General features: G+C 32.7%; 3 protein-coding genes across 5 annotated transcripts in view; 2 read left to right on the forward strand and 1 right to left on the reverse strand.

Annotated features, from left to right (window-relative positions):
• The window catches only part of LOC125824498 (uncharacterized), a 263,589-nt gene that overhangs the window by 121,328 nt on the left and 126,788 nt on the right, over positions 1-15,473 (forward strand). The gene's annotated exons all lie outside the window — the stretch shown is intronic.
• LOC125824540 (probable E3 ubiquitin-protein ligase RHY1A) overlaps positions 1-15,473 on the reverse strand; it is a 293,655-nt gene that overhangs the window by 103,374 nt on the left and 174,808 nt on the right. The window lies entirely within an intron of this gene.
• LOC125824470 (TMV resistance protein N-like) lies at positions 1,912-6,250 on the forward strand. The gene is made up of 5 exons (XM_049503850.1): positions 1,912-2,392; positions 2,546-3,615; positions 4,050-4,343; positions 4,511-5,496; positions 5,590-6,250. Exons 1-5 carry the CDS (start codon positions 1,912-1,914, stop codon positions 6,224-6,226), a joined length of 3,468 nt encoding a protein of 1,155 aa, XP_049359807.1. The 3' UTR covers positions 6,227-6,250.

Here is a 15,473-nt window from a genome sequence, read left to right on the forward strand (position 1 = left end):
ATGAAAACTCACTTCAAAATTAATTGTTTGGATTGACTTTTAGCTTATGATTTATAAGTCAAAAGTGTTAAAGTTGGAAATTCTAACTTGTGCTTCTTCTTTTTGTTGTTTTTCTTACTGAAAAATAAGTGTTTATAATTACTTTTCTATTTTACACAAATATTACTAGACTGTTTAAAAATTATTTTGACTTAAAAGTACAAAAAAAAAAAAAAACAAATACAAATATGCTCTAACAACCAGGTTGGCTTATAACTTATAAATCAAAAATCACAAGTTACTAAATTCATCTTATTCAAACATTATAACAATATTTCAAAACACCTAAAATAAGTTGATTCAAATGGACTCCACATTAAGTGATTATTAAACTGAAATCAAATCTTAGCTTTTGAAATTAAAAAGAACACGCGTCAACAATCTAAATAGGCATTGACATATGCTGAGTTGAGTTGAACCCAATAGAGGAAGGTAAACAGAGACCCAGCAGCAAAGACCAAAAAGAGCACAACAAATTTGCTCCAACATTTGTGAGAAGATGATACACGATTTTCTATGGGAAGAGAATTACAAGGTAATTTTTTTTAACATCTACTATAGTCTATAGTGTTAGGGTTTTATTCTGATTTTCTTTCCTTGTTTGAAATTTATTTTTTTCTTAAAGAAAAGTCAAAGTATTACCATAAATGTTTTAACTTTTCGTGAAAGGTAAATATAACATTCTTTCATATTTAGTTTATTCTTTCCTTTTACGAAAAAGTTTTAGAGTAGTAGTTCTTTTCTAGTAGGAAAGGTTTTAAGATTCTATAAATATAAATTTGTTTCTTCTAACACAATAACATCCACAATGTAGTCGTTTAAGAGTCTTGTTTATGTAGAAATTTATTCTCTCTAAAGTTTCAATATTTTTTTTATATTAGTTTTGATATAATAATATTTTGATTTTTAGTATAAGTTTTTGTTATCTGATTTATCAACTATATGATTTGCAAATTGTAAGTTTCCGCATGACGTCCTAATCACCTTTCATAACCCAACATATGGTACTTTACTCCGTTTCAATTTGTTTAACCTATTTTTATTTGAGACATAGTTTAAGAAAGTAAAAGATACTTTGCACCAAGACATAGTTGTCAATAAAGTAGTTGAGAACTTTGGGTCTGAGGTTCAAAACTTGGAGGAGACCAAAAAAATCACTAGGCGATTCTTCTCCATCCGTGTTAGCCTTAGTACACAGTGTTATTTGGTATCTGTTGTTGGTGGTAGGTATCCCTTGGAATTAGTCAAGGTGCACGAAAGCTAATTCGAACACTACTGTAAAAAAAAAAGTAAAAAAAGTTACCTGGTACTTGTTGTTGTTCTGTGAGGTGCGCTACCAGGATCATTAAAAAAAAAGAAGTAAAAAACACTTTAATATTGTGGTCTTAAACAAATTAGGTAGAAAATTGAAATTAATGAGTTGCTAAAGAAGAAAAAGAAAGTAGGCCAAACCAATCGAAACGAAGGGTGAATATTTCCATAGTCATTAGTCATTACTGGTAATGGTGAGGATTAGCTGTTGCAATTGTAAAGGCCATAAGTGTCAATCAAGTGGGTGGGGAACCTAAGGTCTCTTTCAAATTCCACCTAATTCACAAAGTCTTGATGGGCATAATCCAATTAAACTCAGAGATTAAGAAGCTTCACAGAAATGTCCTAGTACTTGCTTTTGGGGTAGAACTGTAGAAGGTTAAGAGAAATTTCCTAATATTATAAGTTGACTAGATCCAATGTGCATAGAACTTTTGATATTTGAAGTGGTACTTATTTATTTTCTCTTTTCTGTATATAACTTTATCCAAAATATCATCAATTGATCTCTTGCCACAACCATACAATTTATTTTTCTTTTTAGACAAATTAACTGAATCCATGGCATCATCTTCACAGTACTGTCCTCGATGGAAGTACGATGTCTTCCTAAGTTTTAGAGGTGAAGATACTCGAAAAACATTTACGAGTCACTTGTACGAAGGTTTGAGTAATAGGGGAATATTTACCTTTCAAGATGATAAAAGGCTAGAGCATGGTGATTTGATCCCACAAGAACTCTTGAAAGCTATCATAGAGTCTCAAGTTGCTCTTGTTGTTTTCTCAAAGAATTATGCTACATCGCGGTGGTGCTTGAATGAAATAGAGAAGATCATGGAATGCAAGAGCGAAAATGGACAAATGGTCATACCGGTCTTCTATGATGTGGATCCATCACACGTTCGAAACCAGACCGAGAGCTTTGCAGAAGCATTTGCCGAACACGAAATAAAGTATAAGGATGATGTTGAGGGGATGCAGAAGGTGCAAGGATGGAGGACTGTCCTAACTGCTGCTGCAAATCTAAAAGGATACGATATCCGTGACGGGTGAGTTAAATACACATCACTGCTTTAATGGAAAAAAGAAATGGAATAATTTTCCTATTTTATATCCTAATGGACATTAACAATATGAAATACTTACTAATACTTGATTTCTCACATCTTCCACAATCAATTTCTTATTTATGTAGGATTGATTGTCAATTACATCTCTTCTAAATTATGCAAGATTGCTTATTCTTCATCTTCTTTGCAAGATATTGTGGGAATAAATGCTCATTTAGAGAAAGTTAAGTCCCTACTTAAGATAGAAATAGATGATGTTCGGATGGTAGGGATATGGGGAATAGGCGGAGTCGGTAAAACAACGATAGCAAAAGCCATCTTTGATACTCTATCTTATCAATTTGAAGCTGCTTGTTTTCTTGAGGATGTTAAAGAAAATGCAACAAAGAGTCACCTGCATTCTTTACAAAATACCCTTCTATCTGAGCTGTTAAGACAAAAATATGATTATGCCAATAATAAGTACGACGGGAAGGGACAGATTTCGTACAGGCTTTTGTCAAAGAAGGTGCTAATTGTTCTTGATGACATAGATCATAGTGATCATTTGGAGTATTTAGCAGGTGATCTTGGTTGGTTTGGTAATGGCAGCAGAGTTGTTGTAACAACTAGAAATAGACACTTGATAGAGAAGGATGATGCAATATACGAAGTTCCTACACTACCTGATCATGAATCTATGGAATTGTTCAATCAGCATGCTTTCAAAAAAGAAGTTCCGGATGAGCGTTTTAAGAACTTCTCGTTAGAGGTAGTGAATCATGCTAAAGGTCTTCCTTTAGCCCTCAAGGTATGGGGTTCTTTATTGCATAAGAAAAACCTGACTCAGTGGAGAAGCACTGTAGACCAAATAAAGAAAAACTCTAGTTCAGAAATTGTTAAAAAGCTCAAGATAAGTTATGACGGGTTGGAGCCCGAAGAGCAAAAGATATTTCTAGTTATGGCATGTTTCTTCCGAGGAGATGAAAAAAAAGTAGTCATTGAAATCCTTGAAAGTTGTGATTTTGGAGCTGAATACGGATTGGATGTCCTGATTGACAAATCTCTTGTGTTCATTTCCAAAAATGATAGGATTGAAATGCATGACTTAATTCAAGATATGGGCAGATATGTGGTGAAAATGCAAAAAGATTCGGGAAAACAGAGCAGACTTTGGGATGCTGAAGATTTCGAAGAGGTGATGGTCAATAATACAGTAAGTAGGCTTCAATTTCTGGTCTTCAAGTCCAATTATTTGTTCCTCTTGCTTCATATCTTGCAAGTGCACCATTTTAGTTATTTACTTTAATAGGTGAAGCAATTAAGCAAAAGTAACATTTATTGCCTATTGGTACCGTTTCAATTACAATTCCATTCTATCACAACATGAATTTTTTCCGACTCGACTCTAAAGAACTTCTCTAAAAGTTTAAATTATAAAATAGAATTGTAGAATGAATTGCATAAAGCATTTCCCTTAAGCGATATATTTTTTTTTGCTAGCTCTTCAAGAACCTCAAGTGCAATAGTGAAAAATATAAAACATGATGATATTTGGCATTGCAAGGAGTGAGAAAGTAGTCGTACTGGTATGCAGATTTTATACAGAGTTTGAAGTTTTACTTTGTAGACTAATGATCCTTTTATCAGGGGACAAAATCTATGGAAGCAATCTGGTTACAACATATTCAAAAGCTACGCCTTAGCAAAAAAGCCATGAAAAAAATGATAAGGCTAAGAATATTATACATCGGTCATTTTGCACCTGACCAACAGCTCGTGTTAGCAAATGATGACTCCATTGAGTACCTGCCCAACAGCTTGTGTTGGTTTGATTGGCATGGATATCCTTGGGAATCATTGCCAGAAAATTTTGAACCTAAAGGACTTGTTCATCTTGATCTCCAGTACAGTTTTTTGCATCATTTATGGATTGGAACAAAGGTACAATTGCTGAATTCAATTTATTTTTCTTTTGGTCAAATACACACATAGACACTCAAAACTGACTACAACTGTCAGATAGACATCTTAACTATTCTAGTGACCATAGATGCTTGGTTGTTCCTGTTTTCCTATCTCATTCTTTCTGTGTTCTGAACATATAACAGCATTTGCCGTTTCTACGAAAGCTAAATCTCAGCTTTTCTGGAAGCCTGATGCGAACACCAGATTTCACGGGGATGCCAAATTTGGAGTATTTGAATCTGGTGGAATGTACGAGTCTTGAAGAGGTTCACCATTCCCTGGGATGTTGCAGTAAACTCATTGAGTTAGATTTGGATGGTTGTAAAAGCCTTAAGAAGTTTCCATGTGTTTATGTGGAGTCGCTTGAATCTCTGTACCTATATGGTTGCTCTAGTTTAGCGAAATTTCCAGAAATCCTCGGAAGAATGAAGCCGGGGTTAGAAATTAAGGTGGAGCGTTCTGGGATAAGGGAACTACCATCATCTATTCAGTACCTAACTCATATTACCAAGCTAGATTTGAGTTCTCTGGAAAACCTTGTAGCTCTTCCGAGCAGCATTTGTAAGTTGAAAGGTTTGATGGAGCTAAATGTGTCATACTGCTTAAAACTTGAAAGCTTGCCAGAAGAGATAGGTGATTTAGAAAACTTGAAGGATCTTCGTGCCACATCCACTCTAATTTCACGACCTCCGTCTTCCATTGTCCGCTTGAACAAGCTTAAATTCTTGACTTTTGAAAAAGAAGACACAGAATTAGGCCTCAAAGATGGAGTTTTCTTTGTGTTCCCTCAGGTGAATGAAGGATTAAGCTTATTGGATTTTCTGCGTCTCGATTACTGCAATCTAATTGATGGAGGACTTCCGGAAGACATTGGATGCTTATCCTCTTTGAAAATGTTGAATCTCAGTGGAAATAACTTTAAACATTTGCCTCGAAGCATAGCCCAACTTGGTGCTCTTCAATCCTTGGACTTATCATATTGCAAGAGGCTTAAAGAGTTGCCAGATTTTATGGAGATTTGGAATTTGAAGACTTTGAATTTGTCATATTGTAAAAATCTTGAAGAGGTTCATCATTCCGTAAGATTTCTCAAAAACCTCCATACATTAATATTGACTAATTGTATACAGCTTAAGAGGTTTCCAGGTCTGTGCATTGATTCTCTTCGGTACTTATGTCTACGGGGTTGCTCTAGTTTAGAAAAGTTTCCAAAATTCCTTAGAAACACGATAGTGGAGTCGGAGATTTACATGCTAGAAAATGTGATGAGGGAACTGGAATTTCCACTTTCCTTTTCTCAGGAAATCGATTCCTTGTCACAAAGAGTGTTTAGCATTGTGCTTGGTGGGAATGAGATTTCCTTGCAGCAAATCCCAAGTTGGTTCCACCATCGGGGAATGGATAAAAGTGTATCAGTCAATTTGCCTGAAAATTGGTACGTACCTGATAACTTCTTGGGATTCGCTGTATGTTACTCTGGCCACCTAGATGGTTACACAACAGCTCACTTGATTCCCTTATGTGATGATGATGGGATGTCATGGGAACTAGATTTTTTCTACCTTTCAAAAGGTAGAGATAGATCTACTGCTATTCATTTATTCTTGTTACCTCTCGCTAGCTTATGGGATACATCTAAGGCAAATGGAAAAACACCAAATGACTATGGGCTTATAAGGTTATGTTTTAATAGTAAAATCAAGTATGGATTTCGTCTGTTGTATAAAGATGACATAGAACTTGAGGCCTTGAATTGGGACAAGGATGAAAATAATGATGATCAACCAACAGAACATAGCATTGGGACCTATGTTGCTCGGACTCTTCAAAATTGTTGCCTCACCCGTCGACTTTTTTGATGAGTCCAACAAACATAGATTGGGACAAGGAGGAGCAGATATGACAGTAGTGAAAACCATGACTCCGTAACCAATTAGGTCACATTCTAGTATTCATGGGAGACACTTTGCAGCTCATTCTTCCAAATATAGGTAATATACTACTGATCCATGGGTTCAAAACTTCTTAATATATCAGAGGTAATCTCTTTTTTAATAACAACTATTTCTCTTGTTATGACAGGGAGGTCGGGGAAAAGATGGAACAATTGATGATGCAGCACAGTGTGAGACAGTGGAGGAAGCTGGAGTACGAGGTGAAGTTGAGGTTCGTTCTCCCTCGGTGATCTCTTTTTTTTTTATGCTAGGTGAAAAATAAGAAACAAAGTGTTTGTACTATCATCTGCCATTTGATAGTTAAACGAAAAAAGTTACATGGCAACTCTTTGCTCTGAAGACTGTGTCTGTACTATTGAATGATTAAATCTGATGTAGTGATCACGGTTTTTAAAATCTTACAATCTACTATCTTGTTGACATTGAATTGATAAGATTAATAACATCTACATTTAGACTACTTATAAGTGGTTCTAACAAGGATTAGGATTTTACATTTGCAGTGCAAACTGAGGAGAGGTGACACTGCCTATGCTTCCTCTGTTTGTAACAGAACGATTAGAGTCTTGGCCTGAGAAAGAGATTCACGAAAGAACTCAAGTATGCAATAATCCGTTAAATTTTGAAAAGTAAGGAAACTTAAACTAAAGATACATAGATCGAATGTATTAAAATGTTACTATAATTTTGTGGTCTTAATAATGTCATGTCGAAATTGAAATAAAGAGAGTAATAAATCCTTTTTTTTTAAACTGAGTATTGTGTAAACACATTAAATAAGGGATAAACCTCTATTATTTAATTTTCCAAAAGTTTAATTTGACTCTAATTTCCCGAAAGTTACAATAAAATCCCTCTAATTCCTGCCCAAGTCAATAATAAAATCCCTAAATTTAAGAGTTTTTTTGTTCTAATATAAATAAATATGATGGTGTCTTACTTCAATTGTATCACGATTAAATGTCACATCTTCTTGACGAAATCACTATGCTTATTCTCTCAAATTTACCCGTGAAATCTTTGTTATGATTCAAGTGTGTTTCTAAGTCATGGGGTTGTTGGATTTCAAGTCCAAATTTTCAGCTCTCAAATCAACAACGAGACGGAGTGATGATCATGTTTACAACACGTTCAACTAGGGGTAGATCATTCCAATTCATATATCAACAACTCACTTTTGAAGAACTTGATTACCCTTGCATGATGAGTTGGGATCATACCCAAAAATATTTTAGGTTGTTGGGGTCTTGTCATGGTCTCATATTAATACATGTAGACGAGCATATTTACTTGTGGAATCCTGCCATCCGATTTTGCACCAAAGTGCTTGAGCTTGACCGATTGAACGATAATGATTATTTTATAGTTGGTTTAGGAGTTTTAAATGAATGTCTTTGTATGACTCGATTAGATTATGATAAGAGCGGTGTTGAGATATTTGTCATGAAGGAATCATGGATATTCTTATATTTCATAAGGAATTTAGAAATAAATCCTTCTGGTGATTTTGTTGTGCCCTTTTTTGTGACAAAAATGGGAGAAATAGCTTTGAAAACAGAGATTGATTTTCATGATAAAGTTATCGTATACAATCCTAAGAATGATAATATGAGAGATATTCTCGTTATCGAGAAGGTGACGATGTGTTATTGCAGCCCCATCGTTAACTATATAGAAAGCTTGATCTCTCCGAAGGAATATTACTGGAGTGAGAAGTTGCACAAACAATTTGGAAAACCTATTTGGGAATAGGAATTTTAATTGATTTTCATTAGGGATCTTTTATTTTATTTTTCCTTCTTAATTTTTCTTTTTAATTCCACTTTTAAATTTGAAGTTTCTTTAGTCTATCTCTTGTTAATAGTCTCCTATGCATAGCAAGCCAAGATTGATACAATCCTCGATGTTTGATGTGTTATATCACTGAATTTATATCTTCTTTTTAATATGGGAAAAAGGACAAATATACCCTCGAACTATCAAAAATGGTATACAAATACCCTTCATTATACTATTGAGACACTAAAGCCCCTGCCGTCCAAAAAGTGGGACATCTATGCCCTTCACTCTAACGGAAGGACACGTGTCGTCATCCTATGCATCTACCCTTATTATTCACTAAATTATAAACCCACGACCCGAATTAAAAAGACCCACCCAAATAATCCCTAACCCACCCATTACTAACACCTAATAATATACCCAAACCAGCCAAAATACACGCCTTGATCCTCTGTTTTATTCTTCAAAAATCTCACACAATTTTGCCGACTACTCATTTTATTTCCTAAAAAAAAACCTAAAAACACAATCAACCCAAAATTGGTTTTGAAAGGAAGGGTAAGCATTTGATTTTGAATTCGAGTTCAAACATGAAGATGGGTGAAGAATAAGATATACAGGGGTGAATCTCGTGATGGAGTGGGATAGAACCTCGGATTTGAGTGGAGAAGAAGAAGATGACGTGATTGAGCAAGAAGTTGAGGACGAATTAGAGGATGGGGAGAAGCTAAGGTTTTAGAGAGCCAAATAATTTTAGCAGCCATGGTTGTTCTATCTAGGCTTCAAAGCTTAATCAATAAAACTTCACTCAAAACTCTCAATCACTGCCATCTTCTCCGCCCCGCCGCTGCCGATGAAGCTGATTTTATTTGAATATGTCCGAAAAAAATCTCACTCTCCCAATGAGTGTAACAAACGTACCGTCAACACATAACGACTATTCTTATGGAATAGTTTTCTGGTGCACCGTCCCAACAATACTCATCTTTCCAGAAAACTTCACACACAACATTCTCACCTCATACGCTCATCACTTTCAGCTCCGACGGACCACTCATCCCATACTTGCACAGGTGTTATCAGAAATCAAAGTACTTTGATGATGTGTATGGAAGCTGCGATGATTCTAATGAGGATGACGATGACTATGGCCGTCGTGGTGGCGGTCGCAGTGGTGGCTCCGTAGCGGTGCTTATACAGTGTGGAATTTGGACCCAAATATCACTTTAATTTTGCTTTACTATTTGGGTGGGTATGGTGAATAATAAGGGTAGATGCATAGGATGACGACACGTGTCCTTCCGTTAGAGTGAAGGGTATAAATATTCCACTTTTTGGATGGTAGGGGCTCTAGTGTCTCAATAGTATAACAAAGGGTATTTGTATACCATTTTTAATAGTTCGGGATATATTTATCCTTTTTCCTTTTTTATATTAATTGTCATATTTTTCTTTCATCGACCTTTTAAGAAAATCATAACAAGTTAACAACCTTAAGAGCAGGTGCTATAAACTTCAAGGAAGTGGCATTACAATAAAATTCCTAAACTTAAAAGAGTTATTGTTAATTACACTATATCTTTATTACGTTGAAATAACAACCTTCCCTAAACTATACAAAAAAATAAAATAAAAAAGATATTGTAAATTATTATTTACAAAAAATAGACCTGCAGAAATCAAGGAACTGAATTACAACAAAAATATAAATTTAAGCATATCAATTAACTACTGATATATTTTTTAGTTAAAATAACGAACTTTCCCGAAAAAAGTAATAGAAATGTGGTAAAGGTTAAAATAACGAAATTTTTTAAGTTGGAAAAAATTTAAAAGTTATATTATAAGGTAAAGGTCGAAAAATTAGACAATGATGAAAATAATGAATTGTGGGTGCGCGTTGCTTCTTTTAACCAACTCATATATTTTGATCTCAATTCTGAAAAGTTTTACTCCTATATGTTTCCAATCCCTAAGCCTAAATGTAATCTAAAAGAGAATGTTATAGTTGGTTTAGGAATTTTATTAGATGATAAGGGTGGTGCTGAGATATTGATCATGAAGGAATACAGAGTAAAAAAATCGTGGACATCTTTATTTTTCTAAAGAATTTAAAAATAAATTCTTGGTACGAATTTGCAGTGCCTTTTTTCGTGATAAAAACAGGAGAAATAGTTTTCCTAAGATATTATTATAACCGAAAACATAGTTGTATATTCTTGGTACGAATTTGCAATGCCCTTTTTCGTGACAAAAACAGGAGAAATAATTTTCATAAGATATTATTATGACGAAAATTTAGTTGTATACCATCTAAAAAATTGGAGAGAAATTGTTTTATTAGTTTTCTTGTTTGAAACTTATATTTGTTTTCCTTCTTCATATGTTCTTGTGTATGTAGTAATAACCTAATTGGGTGTCTTTTTTTTTATAATGTCAATCTTTTTTATTTATTTATTTTCTAACTTAATTTCTATTTTATAAGGAAGGTTGTTATTGTAACTAATAAGGATATAACTACATAATTGATATGCTTTTATTTAGGAATTTTATTATAATATCAATTCCATTTAAGCAGGAAGAGAGAATAATAGGTTCTTTTTATGTATGTCATCATGTAAACTCTTTTTTTACTAAATATAATAAATTAATTAATCTTTCCTTCTAGAATTTGGTAATTACAAAAATTTTCTAAAGAAATATTTGTCTTGTAATATTTTTGTGATGATGAAAGAGTTCCGTCTAATATATATAATTTTTTATCGAATTAATATCCATCGGAAAAGCTTCTAACGAGCCAATTTTTGACAGATCTCCCCCAAAAAAGTTCTATTTAAAATCTAGGTGGTTTTTAGTACATAGTAACATTTAAATTTTAAACTTTTAGAATGCACTTATCATATATATATGAAGTCACCAATTACAAAAAAAAATTTACTAGTTTATATAGAAGAAGAGATATTGTAAAAGAATATAATTGCTCTTGTAGGTGACAATATTCCCCTGCAAAAGCAATATTCAAAGGGAGCTGATGGTTATTATCTCAGAAGTCATTTTTGTTGAAGAAATTAAAGTTAACTTTTTGAAATAATAACTATTAATTAAGTGACCACTAGACAAATCAACCTTATTAAAAGGTCTAAAAATGAGAAATGAGAATTGTAATAGCCTAAAAGAATGTTTCTTTCAAAATTGTATATATATATATATAACCAGCTAGAAAAGTTATTATCGAATTAATCCATGTATATCGAAAGAACATGTTGCGCCCCTTCAAATATCAAAATTTCTTCGCATTGGATAGCGGTGCAGGCTCATTTGTTGTTGGAGCTGCAAAAATAGTTGTCTTAAATTGCTTCTTCGGAAATGAAACAATATTCTTGGAAAAACAAGTTGTTGAATTTTTTCCCTTCAATTTGTGGAGTGCACAATTACAATTACGATGATATGGTCTTTGTTCCATATTACCAAATGTTGATAAACTTGCATCAAATAAACATTCAAACACCATCTTATGGGCTGCCATATTAATTGATCTCTCCTTAATTTGTTAACCCTATGTATTCGAAGGAGAGATAGGAATCGAAAAAGACCAGATTTCACAAATATGAGATAAAAAAATAGTATGAAATAAACAGTTTTTTGAAGAGCGAATTTGATTTTTTTTCTTCTCTTTTTGTTGTTGTATTTGTTGTCTAATTATAAGTTGTGGCATATATATAAACTATAAAGTGGAATATTATGATCTGGGTGATGTATATTTTTCTTTTAATATATGTTACTAGTACATAAAATAATTCAAGAAAAGTCTAGACTAATGAGTTGTCGAATTTGTGGAATTCTTTTCATTTTGGTCAAACTTTGATGTCTAATTGGCCAAATTTATGTGGAAGTTAGCCTAACATTGGCTCCCTCATTGGTTACTGAAGGAAGTAATTAAGATACTATTTTATTTTTTTATAATCGTCGCAGATCAATTAGTGCTCACCTCGATTAATTTTGTTGCTATAGATCTGCACTATCATAAGTATGGAATATTTCTATTCATCAAGTTTTGAATTAGAAACGGATTAGAGATTTAAATTCTATGAATTTAGTCATTCAAATTTTAAGCATTGGATCTATTGTGTTTTTAAAATTATGGGTTCAAGCTTGTCTTTGTTGTGATTTTAATTAAATTTTTACCCAAATTAATTTATGTTTCGTGTGTAAAGTACCAGGTTCAGATGAATCAAACGTCATACTCTAAATCCACTCATAGTTTGGATAGATGAAAAGAGATTGCCTAGTGCTCTTGAGGTTTTACCTCGATTTAGATATAAATCTGAATCCTCTTGGAGATGCTTTTCAAATTTCAATACTTTTACTCCCACGATATTAATTATGTGATATTATTTGATTATACATTTGGAGTACAAGAAGGGGGGGAAAATGAAATTTGTGATCTAAAATCAATGTTAGACATTTTTTTTTATATCTATAAATCATCACAGGAAATATAAATTGAGATTTTATTTATAATTAAATTATTTTTAAGATATAAAAAAGATAATATTCTTTTTCTTGGACAATTTTTTTTTAAAAAAAATGTGGCACGTCAATTAGAATATAGGTAGTATTTTATACTTAACGTGGGGAACGTTATTTTGAAGAAAAGAATCTGTATGGTTTATTTTCTTTATTTTTAAACTTTATAATATAAAGCTAGATTTTTTGGAAAGCAAAAAATCTGTATACAGCTGGTCCAAAAATGCTGGCTGTTTCTTTTTTGAAAAATAAATTAAAAGGTAGTTGTTCTATTGAAGAATAATTGTTGTAAAAGGGATTAATTTATGTGACAATGTAAAAAATATTTATACCATCAAATTGTATATAAAATAATTACCAATAATTGGTAACTTAATAAAAATAATTAACTGACTTTCTATTAATTGATAAATTATATAAAATACTTTTGTTATCGGTGTCTATAACTTAAACTTAAATTCATATTATAAAAATAGAAGATATTTATTTCTTGGCTTATGTGGCTAGCCAGGGGAGCATGTTACAAACCCCTCACCCACCTCCTTTAGTTGGGTAACCAATATTTGATGACACCTAGCCATATATATATATATATATAATATTTATTTATTTATAAAAAATATTTGCTAGAATGTAACTTCTCAATTTGGAAATTTCATAAGATATGCGGGTCCGAGTTGTAAACGCATTAAAACTTGCATTAAAGTAGACTGTAAACTTACAATACTGATTTTGAAATGTAATTTTTCTCCACGATAAGAGAAATTTTACTGATAAGAGAAATGTTGTATACTTGGGATCATACAATTGAATTGTCAAGTTGATAATACAGTCAATAAGATCACAATCTTATATGCTTCAATAATTAATTCTCCCTAATTAAATTTTATTATATAGTACTAAAGTACATAGAATAAGGAAAGAAATCATCTCTACGTAGAGAACAATATTTGTGTAAGTGCGTGCCACCATGGATTTTCAGGCAGGATTCTGGTGTTTGGTTTTTCCTTTTTAAAAAAATATTTTTTGTTGTTGGTGGATATCATGTTTAATGCAATATATATTTGAAATCACAAAATCAACCATCACCATCACCATCCCACCACTAAGAAACACGTTCTAATAAATTAAACAATGTTTCACAAGCAATTCCATGTCCTAGAGAGCCATTATTTTTTTTAAGAGTTAATCATATTCTTAACGTGGTGTGATATTAATTGTGAATTAATTTTTCTGTCAAACTAAGTTTCATATGCCTAAAATTCATGAGCTAATCTAGAGAATTACTGGGTGATATTCACATTATTTAAGTATTTATAGTTATAAAGCCCACAAGCTTCTTTTGTGTATGCGTCTACAAGCTATACAAGCGAAGGTAGTTATAGAATGGTCTATTGATGGGCAAAGGCAGTAAGTCGTGCCCCACTCCATTACTTCGCCATCTCCATACTCATCTTATTGAATCATTATATTGGCTCTGATATCAATTATTTTGCTAAAAGCAATCCAAAAATACTCTTAACATGATGTGATATGTATATATTGTTTGCTTCAGAGTTCAGACGAAGCCCACACAATTTTACCGAAAGGCCTGACATTTTCAAGAGTATCCTACATTTTATATTTAAAATATTTTTTTAGCTATATCAATATGAGATTGTATTCACACGTCCAACAATAGTTATCTTTTTCCCACTACATTCAATCTTGTGTCAGTGTGTACCCTGTCCAATTGCCCAAACGGAAGATCAACTCTGAATCTGAGATTTTCTACACCAAAAATATTCTCTTAAATGAAGGCAATCATGCATGAATGATTATTCGAATGAAATTTTTCCCCTAACAATAACTTATCAGTTAATTCTTCAACATCAATCGGTTCGGACCAAACGCTTTTACAACGTGAAAATATAAATCAGTGACAAGTTTGGAAACTTGTACTAATTAGGGAAAATTGTATATAATAGAAAACTATTAATTCAAATTAAATGCTATAAATATACTTTGATTTAATTGTACCCTATAGCAAACTATTGCTATTTTCGCCACTCTCCCTGGTGGAATCTCGTTCGCCACTCTCGTTTGGTGGCAGTCTCGCTCGCCTCTCTCGCTTTTATACAAACACAACTGTATAAAATGTGTTTGTGTTTGTATAAAGCGAGAAGAAATTGTATATATACATATATTTCGTTCCCCACTCTCCCCTCTCCCAGATCTCGCTTGCCACTCTCCCAAATCTCGCTCGCCACCCTCGCCTCTCTCGCTTATACAAACAGAAACGAAATGTATAAATTGCGCTTCTGTTTGTATAATTCAGAGAAAATTGTATATGCACATGCAAATACATATATTTTCATCCTATACACTTATAATTATGCAATACAAATATTTTCCTGCCCAATTTTCTTTTGTCTTTCTCTCTTTCTCGTTTTATACATACACAGATTATACAATTGATCTTTTGTATACAACTGTTTTCTTTTGTATATGTATAACGAATTATACAACTGTTTTTTTTGTATATGTATAGAGAATTATACATATATATGTTTGTTATGGAGCGCAATTATGCAAACTTTGCTATAACATACAAATATGAATTTTGTGTTTGTTTTATGTGAAAGCTGCTCTACTAATTATGTACTAATGACAGTTTTGGGCCCCCAATTTTTCTTTAGTTTGGGCCCGGGTAGGTACTGAATTTGTGTTTAGGGCCGGGTTAAGTTAAAATTGGGCCAGGTTTGTTAAAATTGTCTCATCCCATTCAATGTAAAACAGAATGAATGTTCTCTATACCATAATTAAGTTGATATGTTTGTTTTCCTTCCATAAATAATTGGGA

Source organism: Solanum verrucosum, unplaced genomic scaffold, assembly GCF_900185275.1.
Source record: "Solanum verrucosum unplaced genomic scaffold, falcon-dt-bn FXZP01000022.1, whole genome shotgun sequence".
Lineage (NCBI taxonomy): Eukaryota > Viridiplantae > Streptophyta > Magnoliopsida > Solanales > Solanaceae > Solanum > Solanum verrucosum.

Bases quoted from the DNA above. Each gene is read 5' to 3' on its own strand.
- LOC125824470 (XM_049503850.1), top strand. From the start codon at position 1,912: ATGGCATCATCTTCACAGTACTGTCCTCGATGGAAGTACGATGTCTTC. The intron at 4,344-4,510 runs GTACAATTGCTG...AACATATAACAG, and splicing joins ATTTATGGATTGGAACAAAG to CATTTGCCGTTTCTACGAAA. The intron at 5,497-5,589 runs GCTTAAGAGGTT...AAAATTCCTTAG, and splicing joins ATATTGACTAATTGTATACA to AAACACGATAGTGGAGTCGG.